The sequence below is a fragment of the Camarhynchus parvulus genome, chromosome 1 (assembly GCF_901933205.1).
Source record: "Camarhynchus parvulus chromosome 1, STF_HiC, whole genome shotgun sequence".
In the NCBI taxonomy this organism is placed as follows: domain Eukaryota; kingdom Metazoa; phylum Chordata; class Aves; order Passeriformes; family Thraupidae; genus Camarhynchus; species Camarhynchus parvulus.
In genome coordinates, this window is record NC_044571.1 from 73,998,294 (window position 1) to 74,011,892 (window position 13,599).

Consider the following 13,599-nt stretch of genomic DNA (forward strand, 5'->3'; position numbering starts at 1 on the left):
TCACCATTGTAGACTTTTTTGATTTTGGTAGTCTGTGTAAGGTGATCTTTGGAAACTGATTGAGGCATCCAAGCAAAATTGGCACTGTTAAGTGGTAGCAAAATCAGTGTCTGCTCTGCACATCTTAAGTGCTATCTAAGCCATCTACTGTGAAATCAAGTCCAAGGCATCTCACATTTGGCAGCCCAGGTCACCAGCTGTTTGGTTATAAATGGGAAAATGATCCTTCCCAGCTTCTGGATAATAGTTCTCTAATAGTTCTCCTCTTGGGCTTGGGTTTTCTCCTGGACCAGTGAATTCTGCACGGGAGTCATTTCTCATGGCCAAATCCCTGAAGGTGGCCTCACGTCCTGCCTCGTCCTGCTCCCCTGCACACTCTGGGCTCCCTGTGCCCCAGGATCCTCCTCTGGCAATGGGAAAAGGCAGGAATCTTATGATTTCAGCAGAGTCTGAGGGCGGAAGATGGGTCCTGCCAGGCTGTGGACTTGCATCACTGCTGCTAGAGGTGAAGTGATCAAGGGTGATGTTTTAGGGCCAGCAAAGGAGAAATGAGAGGGAATTCTGCTCCTTTTGTAGCCTTAACTAGGTCCCAGCCATTTCCTTTGACTCCTTCTGCTCCTTTCCATCCATTTGCTGCCAAGGGCAGTTCTGAGTGTCCTCAGCTACCACTGTGTGACCCTGCCTGAACAAACACACCTGGTTTTGCCAGATGTGATTGCACAGTCCTTGTGGGAAAAATCTCCTCTGGACTTTGACATCCCTTTGGAGAAGTAAAACAAAAGTTCTGGTTTAAAAAGGAAAACAGGTTGTGCTTTCATCATGTGCTGTGCTCTTTCAGTGCCTTTCACTAAATGGATCATCCAACTTCCCATCATCTTAATTTTCATATATTGCCACCTGTACAGACCACTGACAAGTGTAAGGGGAATGCAGAGTCAAGAAGGGAAAAGCAGCAGCATCCTTCAGTGGGACAGGAACAGATGGAGCAGAACAGGGATTGGAAGAGAAACTTAGAAGAGGGTAATTCTTTGTCTTCTGTTAGTTCAAGGTTTGACACCTCATCTTGCTTTAACATCCTGAGGATCAAGATACTTCTCTAAAATGTGTTCTCCTTTGCCTATTGAACTGAATGAAAACTTCTGCCAGATGCTGCAAGACCAACCAAGGGCCCTCTGAAGCACTGGTTAACTCTATGTTAAGGGAACCTCAGCTCCAGAGTTTTAAATTCACCTCTCTCTGCATCGTGACATCCTCAAAGATGGTGCCTTCAGGCTCAGTATCACCTTTTCACCTTTCTACTTTTCCCCAGTGGGGCTTAGCCCTGAGAATCACTTGGGCATCCCAGCATATCTGACTTTGGTGAAGCTTGCTGCAAAAGCAAAGCATGCAGTTCTCTATTAAGATTAAAGAAAGCTGTTGAAAAGAAGGATATTAAAATCATAAATTACCTAATTTTTGAGATTCCCAGGAATCCTATTCAGCAGAAGGTATTGGGAGACACAGGCCTTGAGTTTATTTACTCTTTGTTCCAGACCACGTCCCTTGTATTTCTTCATCTAGTCTGACCTTCCTTGCCAAATAGCAAGAGGTAAAATGGTTATGGCAGTTACTCCCAGAAGGCAAACATTCCCATGGCCAAATATCTGTGTAGCCAGAAGCAGAAATCAATATTAAGCTTCTACAGAAGGAGCACACAGATGTTTCCATAGCCTTCCAGTGGTGGTGGATGCATCTATGGCCAGAGTATGTGCTGCATGTCAGCTGCTGAACTCCCAGAGGATCTCCTCATGGGCACTGTGAGCAGGTCAGCAAGTGCTGTGTCACTGCTGGGTGGAAACTATTGTTCCAGCTGTGTTTGGCAATGGACGGATAAGGAAAGGCAAGCAGCCTTGGGAGAGTATAAATTCCGCAGTCCATACACCAGCTCTCCTCCAGCAGAAGCAGAGCACGAGAGATGAAGTTCCTCATGCCAGCTACCCTCATCCTGCTCCTCCTGTGCCCCCAGGCACAGGGGTGCGTGGTTACACCTCTGTCCTCTCTGTGCCCAACGGGGGCCACTGGGGCAAGTGGGGCAGCCAGCAGTTCTGCCCTCATGGCTATGCCAATGGATTTGCACTGAAGGTAAAATTCTCTCCATTCCCTACTGCCCTGTCCCTAAGGATTTTCTGCAGATTTTTCCTCTTCTTGAGTATGGTACTCTGTACATAAAGCTATGAGTCTTCTGGCATGTGTTGCTGCTGTAGCTACACCAGAATAGCCTGCATGTGGCTGATGTTGCTGGGAGAAGTCATGTGGGTGCAAAAATCTGGATTCTGGGAGAGAAGCATCCACCACCAATGTCTCTCCTGAGACTCTGAGACTCTGCCTTACCTGTTGGGTCAGAAATAGTTGGAAAACACAAAGAACATGTTACAAGGGTTAGGTGGTTTCCCACTGACAGCTGTCTTTTCCAATGTGCTTCCCAAAGCATTTTCTCTTTGCCATTACAAAAAGGAGGTGGGACTGTTTATGACAGGCATGTAAAGGACTTTTCCTGGGTCCTTTGCCCCTTGCCTTTACCTCTGTCCCTGTGTGACTTCCATTGCAGGTGGAGCCTGACCAGTTTGGAAGTGATGACACGGCTCTGAATGGCATACGCCTGCATTGCCAGGATGACTCAATAACCATTGAGTCCTTGGTGGGGGAGTAAGTGACACTGTGGTTTCTCTCCTGTTTGTCATGCACCAGCTCACAAAACACCCATAGCTGTGACCATTTGCAGGGGTCTCTTCTCTCTGACTCGCTGTATTCATAGTGCTGTAGTATAGTGAATTAAATCAGATGGTTAGGGGTTGTTTTTCATTATTTTTTGAGAGTTATTAAACAGGGTTTAATTACTTTAACCTAAGTTAAAATAACTTCACTTTACTACTTTTTGTTTGCCCTTGGGTTTCCTGCAGAGCACTGTGAACACCTGAAGTATGGTTCCAGGGTCAGAGTCTTCCTTTGGAAGGGTTTCTAACCATGCATTTGGAAACTGCCAGGTCCAAGGCCTGGCCATGCTGCAGGGAACAGCGCTGCACCTTTGGCTGTTCTCCTGGCTGCCTGCTGTGTACCTGTCACACCTGTCAGGGATGCATCATAAAACCTATGCTCAGGCTGCCTTTGGAGTTTCCACCAGAACCATAAATATCTCAGGTTTCCTGGTGTTTTTTTGATGGGATATCAATGAAGAGAAAACTACATCTTTGGAAGGCAAGGAAAACAAAAGGAGAAAGTAAGGGGCCCCAGACTGCAGCAGGATGCTGTGTCAGAGAAGTGTTAAGCTTCAGAGCAGCGTGACATGACAAGCAGAAGGAGCATTTCCCAGCAGCTCACAGAGCCCAGACATTTTTCCATTTGCTTTTTGTCAGGTGGGGTTCCTGGACCAGCTTCCAAGTTTGCCCTGGAGGCTACCTGATCTCCTTTTCACTGAGAACAGAGAAGTCCCAAAGAGCAGGTGATGACACAGCAGCCAACAACATCCAGTTCAGATGCTCAGATGAAGCTGTGCTGGTTGGTGATGGACTCTCGTGGGGCAGCTTTGGCCCGTGGACCAACAGCTGCAAGATATGTGGTCTCCAGACCAAGGTAGAGCCCCCACAGGGACTTCAGGATGACACAGCACTCAACGATGTGAAGTTCTTCTGCTGCAAATGAGCACTTGCTCCACCTTCCTCACTGCCTACACATCCCATATCCCACAGCAAGCGAAGTGCCAGTAAGGCTTTGCTCTAGCTTTATCCTGGGACATGCCCAGGATGTTTTGACTGCTTGCATCTTGCTGTCCTGGCCAATGACTTAGATGATGATGTCTTTTACAGCTACTGCTAAGTTAGCATAGCCAAATCATTACATCATGTACTGCTGGTATGTTGCTGTGAAAATGCTAAATCTCTAGCAACTGCTCAGAGCTGACAGATTTCTCAATTTTCTTTTTCTCTGACTGGCCAGTTTCTTTGAGGTTTGGTCTGCCCATTTTCCCCCTATTTGAAGTAACACTTGATCTGTCAATATGACAAACAGGGAAGAATGGGTATTTCAGTGCATTTGAAGCTTCTGACCAAAGCCAAAATGAGTAATGAAAGATAAGCAGGGTGAAACAGAAGTTTGGGTGGGTTCATGAGAAGCATCAAAGGTTTGCTGTCATTTCCCACTCCTAGCTTGAATTGCCTCAAGATTTGCACATGCTTTTTGCAAGCAATCTGTTAGCTCCTGCCTGAGCTCCTGCCTTAGGAAACATGGTTAGAAAGTGTGTTTGCACTGTGCATTCATCTGTGTGGCACTGAACCACCTGGGTGGGTTGTAGCTTCCCAGGCCTCCCTAACAGCTGCTTTGCAGTGTGCTCTGCTGGCTCACCTGCCTGCTAGTGCAAAACGTTTTCATGGGACTTGGATTTTGTTTGTCACCTCTGGGCTTCATGCTTTGAATAGAATGGGGGAGAATCCAAACTAAAAATAAACTCTGTGTCATTCATCCATTTTTTATGCTCCAATTTGCTGGGTAAGCTGGAAGTTATTACCTTGTCCTGATATGCTAGATGTAAAGAATGTACTCACAGTTCAGGGAAAAATAATGTTTGGAGATCATTATCACACTCTATCAAGCCACCAAGCCTCTCTGGCAAGAGCTTGAGAAGACTTGCTGCCTCTCTGGGCACCTCCTAGGAAGTGTAGCTGTTGCTTTTTCCTCAAAGCAATGCATTATGCTTCTTTGTGTGCTTGAAACAAGGTAGGGTCATGGTGTTGGCATTCTCCAGGTGACTCCTGGGGTTGGGCTATGGGATGTTGTGTCTGGGACCACAGCCACGTGGAGCAGCTCAGAGCTGATGGTGGAGGTTCCTTCTGCCAGTTCACATCCTCTCCTCAGCACACACATAGTAGCCATCACCACTCTGGCTCTTCAGGCATACAAATTTTTCTTACTGTTGCTTACCTCAAAAAGTACTCGAATAATAACTGTATTTCCTTCCACTGAAGCACTTCAGCAAAGCTTCTGTAGTGTAAGAAGAATCTCAGAAAAATTATTGCCTTTGAATGACTTTATTTAAAAAAAATAATATGAAATTTTCTAATCAGAACTTCTGCTGCGAATTTTCATAGTTCTGATTTGTTTAATCTCAGGATTTGACTTATTTCTTAACATTTGTTATTTCTAAATGATCCTTTAACTGCTTTCTCTCTTCCTCTTGATTGCAGACATTTTAAGTGTGCAAATGCTTTATTAAAGAAATGCTTACTTTGTAAAATCACCCCAGTCATCACTTGAAATACTAATTATTAGCTTCAAGGAACTGTTTTGTAGCTTCCATCTCAATTTGGCAGTTTCTGAAAAAATCCTTATTTATCATATATTCAGCTCTCTCTAAACATATAAATCCCTCAGCTCTAGCAATTAGCAAAAAAAAAAAAGCAAAACAAACTCTCACCCCACAAAAAACACCCCAAAACAAACACAAAAACAAACAACCACAAAATCTCAACCTTTACTTAACAAGGGGAACCAAACTAAACTAAAACTAAATTCTGATGCTATCAGAGTTAACTGGAGTTAGTAGTGCCCACACCATATCCTAACTTCCAAAATTACTATTTTCAAGCCCCACAAGAGGATGTATTTTAGTTTGCATCTAGTTGCTTGGCTTTCATTTTCTTGTGAAACAGGAATAATTTCAGCTTGCAAGCTGACATCCAATGTAATTAGTGAGGCAATATTTGGGGACATAAAAGTAAAAATAGCTGCACTGATCTAAGCAAAACAGGCTTAATTTGATGAAAGTGAGCAGGAATTGTGGTGACACGATTCTCTGCATCATCTTCCAAAGCCTGGGGAATTCCCTTGCTGAGGCAGAGGCAGCTCCATGCAGTCTTAGAGGGCCAACTGCTGGTCACCTTCTACCAGAGCACGCTGGACAAGCAAAACCCATCAAGTATTAATACTATAACACTCTGTGATCGGTGTCACCAGCAAATTTGGCAACAGGACATTCCAAGTGCTTTTGTTGTAGCATGTGAGTAAGTTGTGGTTTTGTGAAAGATATACTGAGTGGACCTAAGTTGTGTGTGCAGCCAATTATGTGGAGGAAAAAAGGTCAGGTAGTTCATCATCTCCATCTAGAGAAGGTTTGTAAGAGAGTTAATTTTTGGAATGACCGATGCCACTGAGCTGAAGTGCTTGAAAAAAGGAATGACATTTCTTTTGAGTGACTTGTTCAAGAAGCAGTATCTGTTTTCTTATATATGCGTATGCATATGTAAATGTAGATGATGGAAAACTGGAGCTTCATATTGTGCATTTCTTCTCCAGAGGGTAATTCAGGCTGGAAGACTCTGATCATCTGCTCTTTCTTTGCAGATGATGAATTATTCAGTTAAATTTTGAGGTTTCACTGTGGGAAGAATTATTCACAGGGCCAGCAAAACTGACCTTCTATGCTTTCCTGTTATGCCAGGTGTAACATAGCTTCCTAATGGAATGTGAATAGACACTCCAAATGAGAGCTGTTCCAAGAAATGTTTGGAAAACAGAATACCATCTCCTCCTCACATAGTTTCTCATGTACTTATCAGCAACTTGAAAATTGAATGGCTATTTTTTTATCATCTGAATGTTGATGAACCAGCTGGGTCTCCTCTGAGGGTCCATTTGCAAAACATGGATCATACACAAACTAGAAAGTAGGTCTCAGGCATTTACTTCACTCAGAGTGGAGGAATCACTCTTATACCAGAAATGAAGGTATAAAACCATCATCTAAGTGTGCTGGAGCTGGTGTGGCTGAAAATGTGCTTAGCTGGAATCTGTGAGTGGCTACATCTGCATGACTCACAAAAGTGACTGTGTGTCTCTGGCACATCTACAAGTCAGGAATATGTTGCTAAAGAAGTATCACATAGTCCCTGTGGAATGTTGGTGGGACTAGTGGCGACACCAAGGACCAAGCAAGAATTATCCTGAATCTATTGATAACCTGGCAATTTTGGATCTGGAGCATGAGTAGGCTTGGGGAAGGCAAGGAGGAGTTTTCCACTGATCCATGCATACATGGTACAGCTCCCAGGGAGACTGGCAGAAGCAGCTGGCCTGGAGCTTTCCCAAAGTGATTTTTAAAAGCCAATTCTATTGAGTAAGACTGAATCAGACTGAGACCAGACCTGATGTTAGTGATGCTTCAGTGAACCAAGCTTTGAGTCTGCCTCTGAGAAAGATGGCCATAGAAATCCTGGCTTTTATGGCCATATTGTTCCTGTTGCACAAGGAAAATAGATATTCCATCCATCAAAAGTGCTCTGAGGCTTAAGGTGTTAGTTTTTGTGAGAGGTAGGGGAAACACCTGAAGATGCTTTAGCTACATTTCATTGATAATACTCTACATGATGAGTGTACCATGCAGCTCAACCTGTCATAGTTAACAAGTTTTCCAACCCCATAAAACCAACCCTAATTAACTAGCGTGATTGCCAATGAAGAAACAACTAAAACCATCTGGTTTTGAATTTTCTGAGTATCATTACTTGGAAATGCTGTTACAGAATGTGAGGAGCAGAGAACATTAACCTATGGGACATGAAATGAAAAACATCAGGACTCTGGAGAGGTGATTCATGAAGGATTGCATTCTGGCTTCCATGCTCCCCACAACACTGTGGGCATGCCTGTGCCCTGCAGGACTGAATATCTATGGTATTGAGCTTGAACCCTTACTTTTTGTCTGAGGAGCTGTTCTGACGTTTGTACCTGCCCGCTCTGTCTTCATCTCTGCAGAAAGGGAGCCTTCCCAAGGCAGTCCAGGGTCCAGAAAGTAATGTTGGAAGCTGTTATCCTAGCAGGGAGAAGGAGTAGCTGGCTCAGTGAAAGCTGGGGGAAACGCATGAGCTGTCTGGCAATGCATAAACATGATTAGCAGCAAGGCAGCAACACCAGATATATAGCAAACATATTGCTCCTGGGCAGATAATGTAGAATCTTTCTTAGAGACTTTTGCATTTGGTGTGTTTTTCCTGAGCTTTCCATGTTCTACTGGAGCAAAACTTGGTAGACATCAGTCACCTCATAACCCCTTCCAACGCAGACTGCCTCTGTACTGCTTGCTAAGGCTTGGTGGCGTTGGCACAGGCCACCTAGCTGGGTGACATTTGGCTCCACTAGCACCTGGACCTCTCCAACAGAGAGGATTTTTTGAAATCCCCAACAGAGATTTCTTTTTGATCATCCAAAAGCAGTTCAACAGTAGCAATGGGGTAGTGGTAGTTTGGTGCATTTCTTAATGAACATAAACAAACAAAATGGACACCAATGACCTCTTTAGTGCTGTGTAGAAATGGGAAAAGTGACAGTGCCACAGGAACACGTGCAGGAGTTTAATAATTCAGTTTGTGAAAAGGAACATTTTCAGAGGGGACAGGACAGTATGAGAAGTCAGGTTACTCTGGGAGCCATTTCAGGATCAGATCCTGAACAGGCCCAAGACATCCCCTTTGTGTTTCTGCTGTTCTCTTTCTCAGGGGGAGCATTCTGCCACTGTCCATGAATGACTTAGAAATCCATGGACAAAACTGTACATCACTGCTTCACTGAAATCCAGAAAGGGCCGCTCTTACCCTAAAGGAGTCTCTTCACGCATTCACAAACAATTTAACCAATTTCACTTTTGCAAGTAGTAGAAGTAGATTAACAGATTAATTCCCCAATCTGATGTTGTGCCTGGAATGACCTTCAATCCTTGTACCAGTTTTTATGTCAGTGAACTTTTTATAGTGAGATAACCAAAAGTAATTGAAAAAGCAACTTTCTGTCTCAGCTTTTGCCACTTATCAAATAAGACCACATTTAGTAATTCTAGTTTATTGCTATAGAATCCACAATATGGCTAGAAGTGCTGTCAATTGAAAACATGAAGTAGATTCTAAAAGTTGATTTGAACATGTCCTTTTCTGAGGAGAAAAGACAAAAATAAATTTTGTCTCCTGTTAGCTACAGTGTTTGTACTTCAGTGTGACAGCAACTTCTGTGTGCTTGCTGGGAAGAGCAGTGTCAAGGGGACAAAGCTTTTCTAATTTTAAAGGACACTTTCATCTCAGGAAAAGTAGTACCTAATGAAGGAAATATTACTTCGATGTCTAGGTTTTTTCAAACAAATATCTGGGAACACACCAGTGTGTATGGAAAAAACATATCTGTGTTTCTCCTCTGGGTCATGCTAGTGAAGTTGCACATCTCTGAAGCAGGGGAGAAGGAAGAAAGACATAAACTTAGGAATCATTACTGTATAAACAACCTGATGAAAAATTTCCCTTTCAAGTCCAACCGAACGACTGCAACTTTCCATGTGAGATTATAACACCCATGCTGCGGTGCTAAGTAGTTATCCAGCAGTACCTGCTGAGTCTTACTCCTATTAATTAGAGCTGTAAGGAATCCACTGGTGTCCTCTTGGGCTTTAAAACCCAGCTGGAAGTTTATCAATGGGTTACCTCAGAGGTGGCTCACCTTGAATGAGATACAGTGTCAGACTCTTGCTTGTTAAGCAGGCTTTTATATAAGTGTTATGGTTTCCATAGAAACATAACTAAATCTTTCCTCCAGCATAATCCCCAAACGCTTTCAGAGACCTGGAAAATACACAGTGAACAGTCAAATAATTTTTTATGCTGACAAAAAGAATGCCACAGTTGTCACCCAGTCAAGTTTCTCTCATGGGGCAAAATAAGTTTAAATCCCACACAGCAGAATTGCCTTGCAGCATTCAGACATTTTCTGGAATCCCATTTCCCTGCAAGTTCAGTTTTAAAAAGCTCTAGAGAGACCTTACAGAACTGTGTGACCTATAGGTGGGAAAGACCTTAATTGTCTTCCCAAAGCATGTTGGCAAGTGCAAAACCCATGAGAACAGAAACAATAATTATGTTGATGATCGTTTCCCCAGGCCTATATTGCTTTCAGTGGTACATTTTCAAGTGTTCTTCATGATGAGTTTTAAATGCTCTCCTTCATAGCTGGGACTGCCAGCATGCAGCAGGGATTCTCTGGGCAGAAGGATTTCCCCCAACAGTCTGTTTCCTCTTGTGCAGTTTCACTCCACTTCTCTTAGCAGTTTAGGACCCCTAGGCCATGGCTGAAGACTTCCTTTAGCTTGGAGGAAAGGAGGCTCAGGAGGGACCTTATTGCTCCCTGAAGGTAGCCAAGTCGGGATCAGTCATTTCTTCCAGGCAGCCAGGGACAGGACAAGAGGAAATGTCCTCAATTTGTGCCAGGGGATGTTCAGGTTGAACATCAGGAAGAATTTTTTCCAAAGGGTGGTCAGGCACTGGAACAGGCTACCCAGGGAGGTGGTGGAGTCACCAGCCCTCGAAGTGCTCAAGAAATGACTGAACATGGCACTTAGCGCTTTGGATTATGGTGTTTGGTCAAAGGTTGGACTTGATGATCTTGGAGGTCTTTTCCAACCTTAATAATTCTGCTAGTTCACCAGGAGGATGACTTCTTACAGATCTGTGTTTAGCCCTGCCTGCTCTTTTAGTGTTTTCAAGAGTGTGAGCAGAGCAAGTTGAAATAAAATCTGGACAAAACTATAATGATTCATCTAATTAACACTGTATGAAGTTGTTTATTTTTTTTGAAGTTTAAATATACAGTGCTGCTGCAATTCATTTAAGCAACTGAACAGAAGTTTAATGCAGGTGCACGGATAGTTTTGTCACTTTCAACACTTAAACAGAAGCAGGTGTTGGGCTGAATTTGCTTGCTAGAATTATTTATTATGAATGACAAATATATGAGCTGCAGTGCCCTCAGGTGGAACTTATCTGAGTGAATATGGACACCTGTCATTTATAGTCCATCAGTGACAATGTTCTTGTCTTCTGCTTCTGTTATGGAAACAGGTCTGATGTTTAGCAATAACCTAACCCTGTTTAAAGGGTAAGTGCAGTTCTTTCAGCTTGTAGTTAGGTTACACAATCCAGGCAGAGAAATAAAAATCTTCCAAGGAGCTGGTTCAGGGCTGCTGGCTGTGGATGACCAATGGGTATTAATAGCAACTGATGGCTTGGTCACAGCCCCCCAGACCCTGGGGGCTCTCTGTGCATGCAGTCCCTTCTGCAAAGCAGATGGCCTCATCCACAGCCAGGAGCCAGGCGGGTATCAAGGGCTGGACACAAAATTCCCAGACTCTGCATCATCTCCACTTCATGTGGGAGCACAGAACAGTTGTCAGCTCTCATTACATCCCTGTCTATGAACTCAGTACCTTCCCAGCTGGGCTAAAGCAGGGCTGGCTGGTGGAGACCCAAGGAATGGCAGCTGCTCTGGGGACTCTCTGCTCCCACAAGGTGAAATCCCTCCCCGGTTCACTGGCTGTCCTGCATGCTTTCCTTGGGGCAGAGCAGACAGGGAGGGAGCAGGGCTGTGCCTTCCATGCTCCTGGCGTGGGGAGAGAAGGAGGGGTGAGCAGCCCTTGTTAGAGCTGTCCTCCTTCACCCTGGGGGTGACACCCAGCTCATGAGGACTCTGCAAAACGGGAGAGAGTGGGGCTTGAGAGAGGACACAAACAGTGTATTGAAGCTAAAATAGATTGAGAAATAGCTGTGAGATGAGCTATTGTTTCATGTCCCCATACTTGCCTCCAAGAGTTACTTCCTGAAAGTTTGGGTTTTTAATTTTTTTTAAATCAATTAATTTAAACTGTAGTTCAAGATAGCTTAATGTCAGAAAGTCCCAGGCAGGTTGGCAGTTGATACAGATTTGCTCTGGCAAGGCCAGGGTATCCTACGAGCTTGTTGGGAACTCTGCAGGGATGATCTACACATCTCTGCCAGGGTTAGGTTCCAGTCAAACTGTTGGACCTCCAGGTGAAGGGACTGATGGAGGAGCTGAACGCACTACACATCATCAGGTAGGAGGAAGGGAAACTCTCCCTTGAGGCAAGACCCCAAGCCCTGTGTTGCGTGGAGGGGGGGATGACAAAGAGCAATCCCTGAACAAGTAGAGGATGGGGATTCCTGTGGTGGGACTGATTGGATGCTTGTGAGCTACTGCAGCAGGAGAAAGGCTCCTTCACCACCTGTGCAGGACCTCAGTAGGTGACACCAGAGGTTGTATTGGGGTAGGAGTCTAAGCTGGTTGAGCCTGATCTGTACTCTGGAGCAGTGTGAGCCTCTGAAGTGGTGTTTGTCACTTCCAGCAAGCTTCCTGCTGCTCTGCTTCTGCTCCTTTGCATGGGGCTTTCCTAAGAAGAAGCTAATCAGGATGCATGTCCCTGAGCTGCAGGTATCAGTGGGTAGCACTCTTAGATGTGTTATGTGTGTTCCCACTCTGAGAAACCATCCTGTTCTCAAACAGCCTAGAGTCAATCAATACAGGAAAAACATGGACAGGCAATGGTGGGTAGTGAGGCAATATCTTTGATGATGTCCAAAAAAATCAGTGGAAGAAATGATGGCATAAAAGTTGTAGGAAAACCAGGAGTGAATAGGCAATTATAGTTTAAACTCCTCTTCCCAAGGAGACCTGTGGTCTCTTTGCATAGATATTTATAGTATGCAGTCTGCATTATAATTGTCCTTTGAGGGACTAAGCTTCATGAGATGAATAAAGAACAGTAATACAAGGAAGTAACTTAATTAGAGTGTATTTCATACAATAACATGACAAGTGTCCTGTTTCCATTCTCCCTGGAAGCTGTGTCCTTGATGTCAGCACTGACAGTGATGCTGCAGGAGCAGCACCAAACTGGTGGTGATATGGAAAGCCAGGTTCTCTGCTGTGCTGGGTTGGATGCACCAGCTAGGAATGGCACTGCCTGACAGCATCACTTCTGGATGCAGGCAAATGCAGGCCACAGCCATGGATTTTGAAGGCTTTGTGGTATGTCTGATGGGAAGTGGGTCTGTGAGACATGTTCTTATGAACCTTTCTCCCAATTTCTGCTAGAGACCATGAAATAAGAGGAGCCACTGTCTTGTAGGATATGTACCCCAATTGAACAAGGAACAGAGAGCTCAGCAGGATAGAAAGTGCTTCTCTTGCATTACTGCAAGTGCATGCCACCTCCTGGGATTGTGAGAGAAGGGGAAAAACATCACAAAACTCCACAAGTAGAAGTTAAATCCTTACTAAAAGACCAGAGGCATGCAAATGCCAATGTTTCCCTTTCAAGTTTTAGAGCTACCTATGAGGATAAAGCTATTAATCAGGTAAGCTGCAAGTCAGATCTCATGGTTTGTCTGATCCAAATGGCCAAAGCTGGATGACAATTTTATCTGAGGTGAGGCAATGCCACCAGCTCTCCCAAGACATAGGGAGAAAGGAGGAAAGTTCACTATCCCTATGGCAAAACAGAGCAGTCATTGCCTGCAGCACTTGTCAGCTTCCTTAAGGACCCTAGACACACTGGGGCACACCTAACATATTGATAACTTCCAGAGTGCTAAGGATGCATACTTTCCTTCTTTGTAGCAACATTAACCACAAAGAAGTCCAATTTCTGCTTAGATTAAAGGACAAAGGCTACTAGGAATCCAACTTCTTGGGAAAGAACTGTTTAGAGCCACAGCTTAGATGACTATTCACTATGATGTTGCA

General features: G+C 44.2%; 1 protein-coding gene across 1 annotated transcript; it reads left to right on the forward strand.

Moving 5' to 3' along the window:
* Positions 1-462: 462 nt before the first annotated feature.
* On the forward strand, positions 463-3,678 carry LOC115903074 (vitelline membrane outer layer protein 1-like). Its single transcript, XM_030947235.1, has 4 exons — positions 463-520; positions 2,006-2,121; positions 2,588-2,685; positions 3,393-3,678. Exons 1-4 carry the CDS (start codon positions 463-465, stop codon positions 3,676-3,678), a joined length of 558 nt encoding a protein of 185 aa, XP_030803095.1.
* Positions 3,679-13,599: the final 9,921 nt, after the last annotated feature.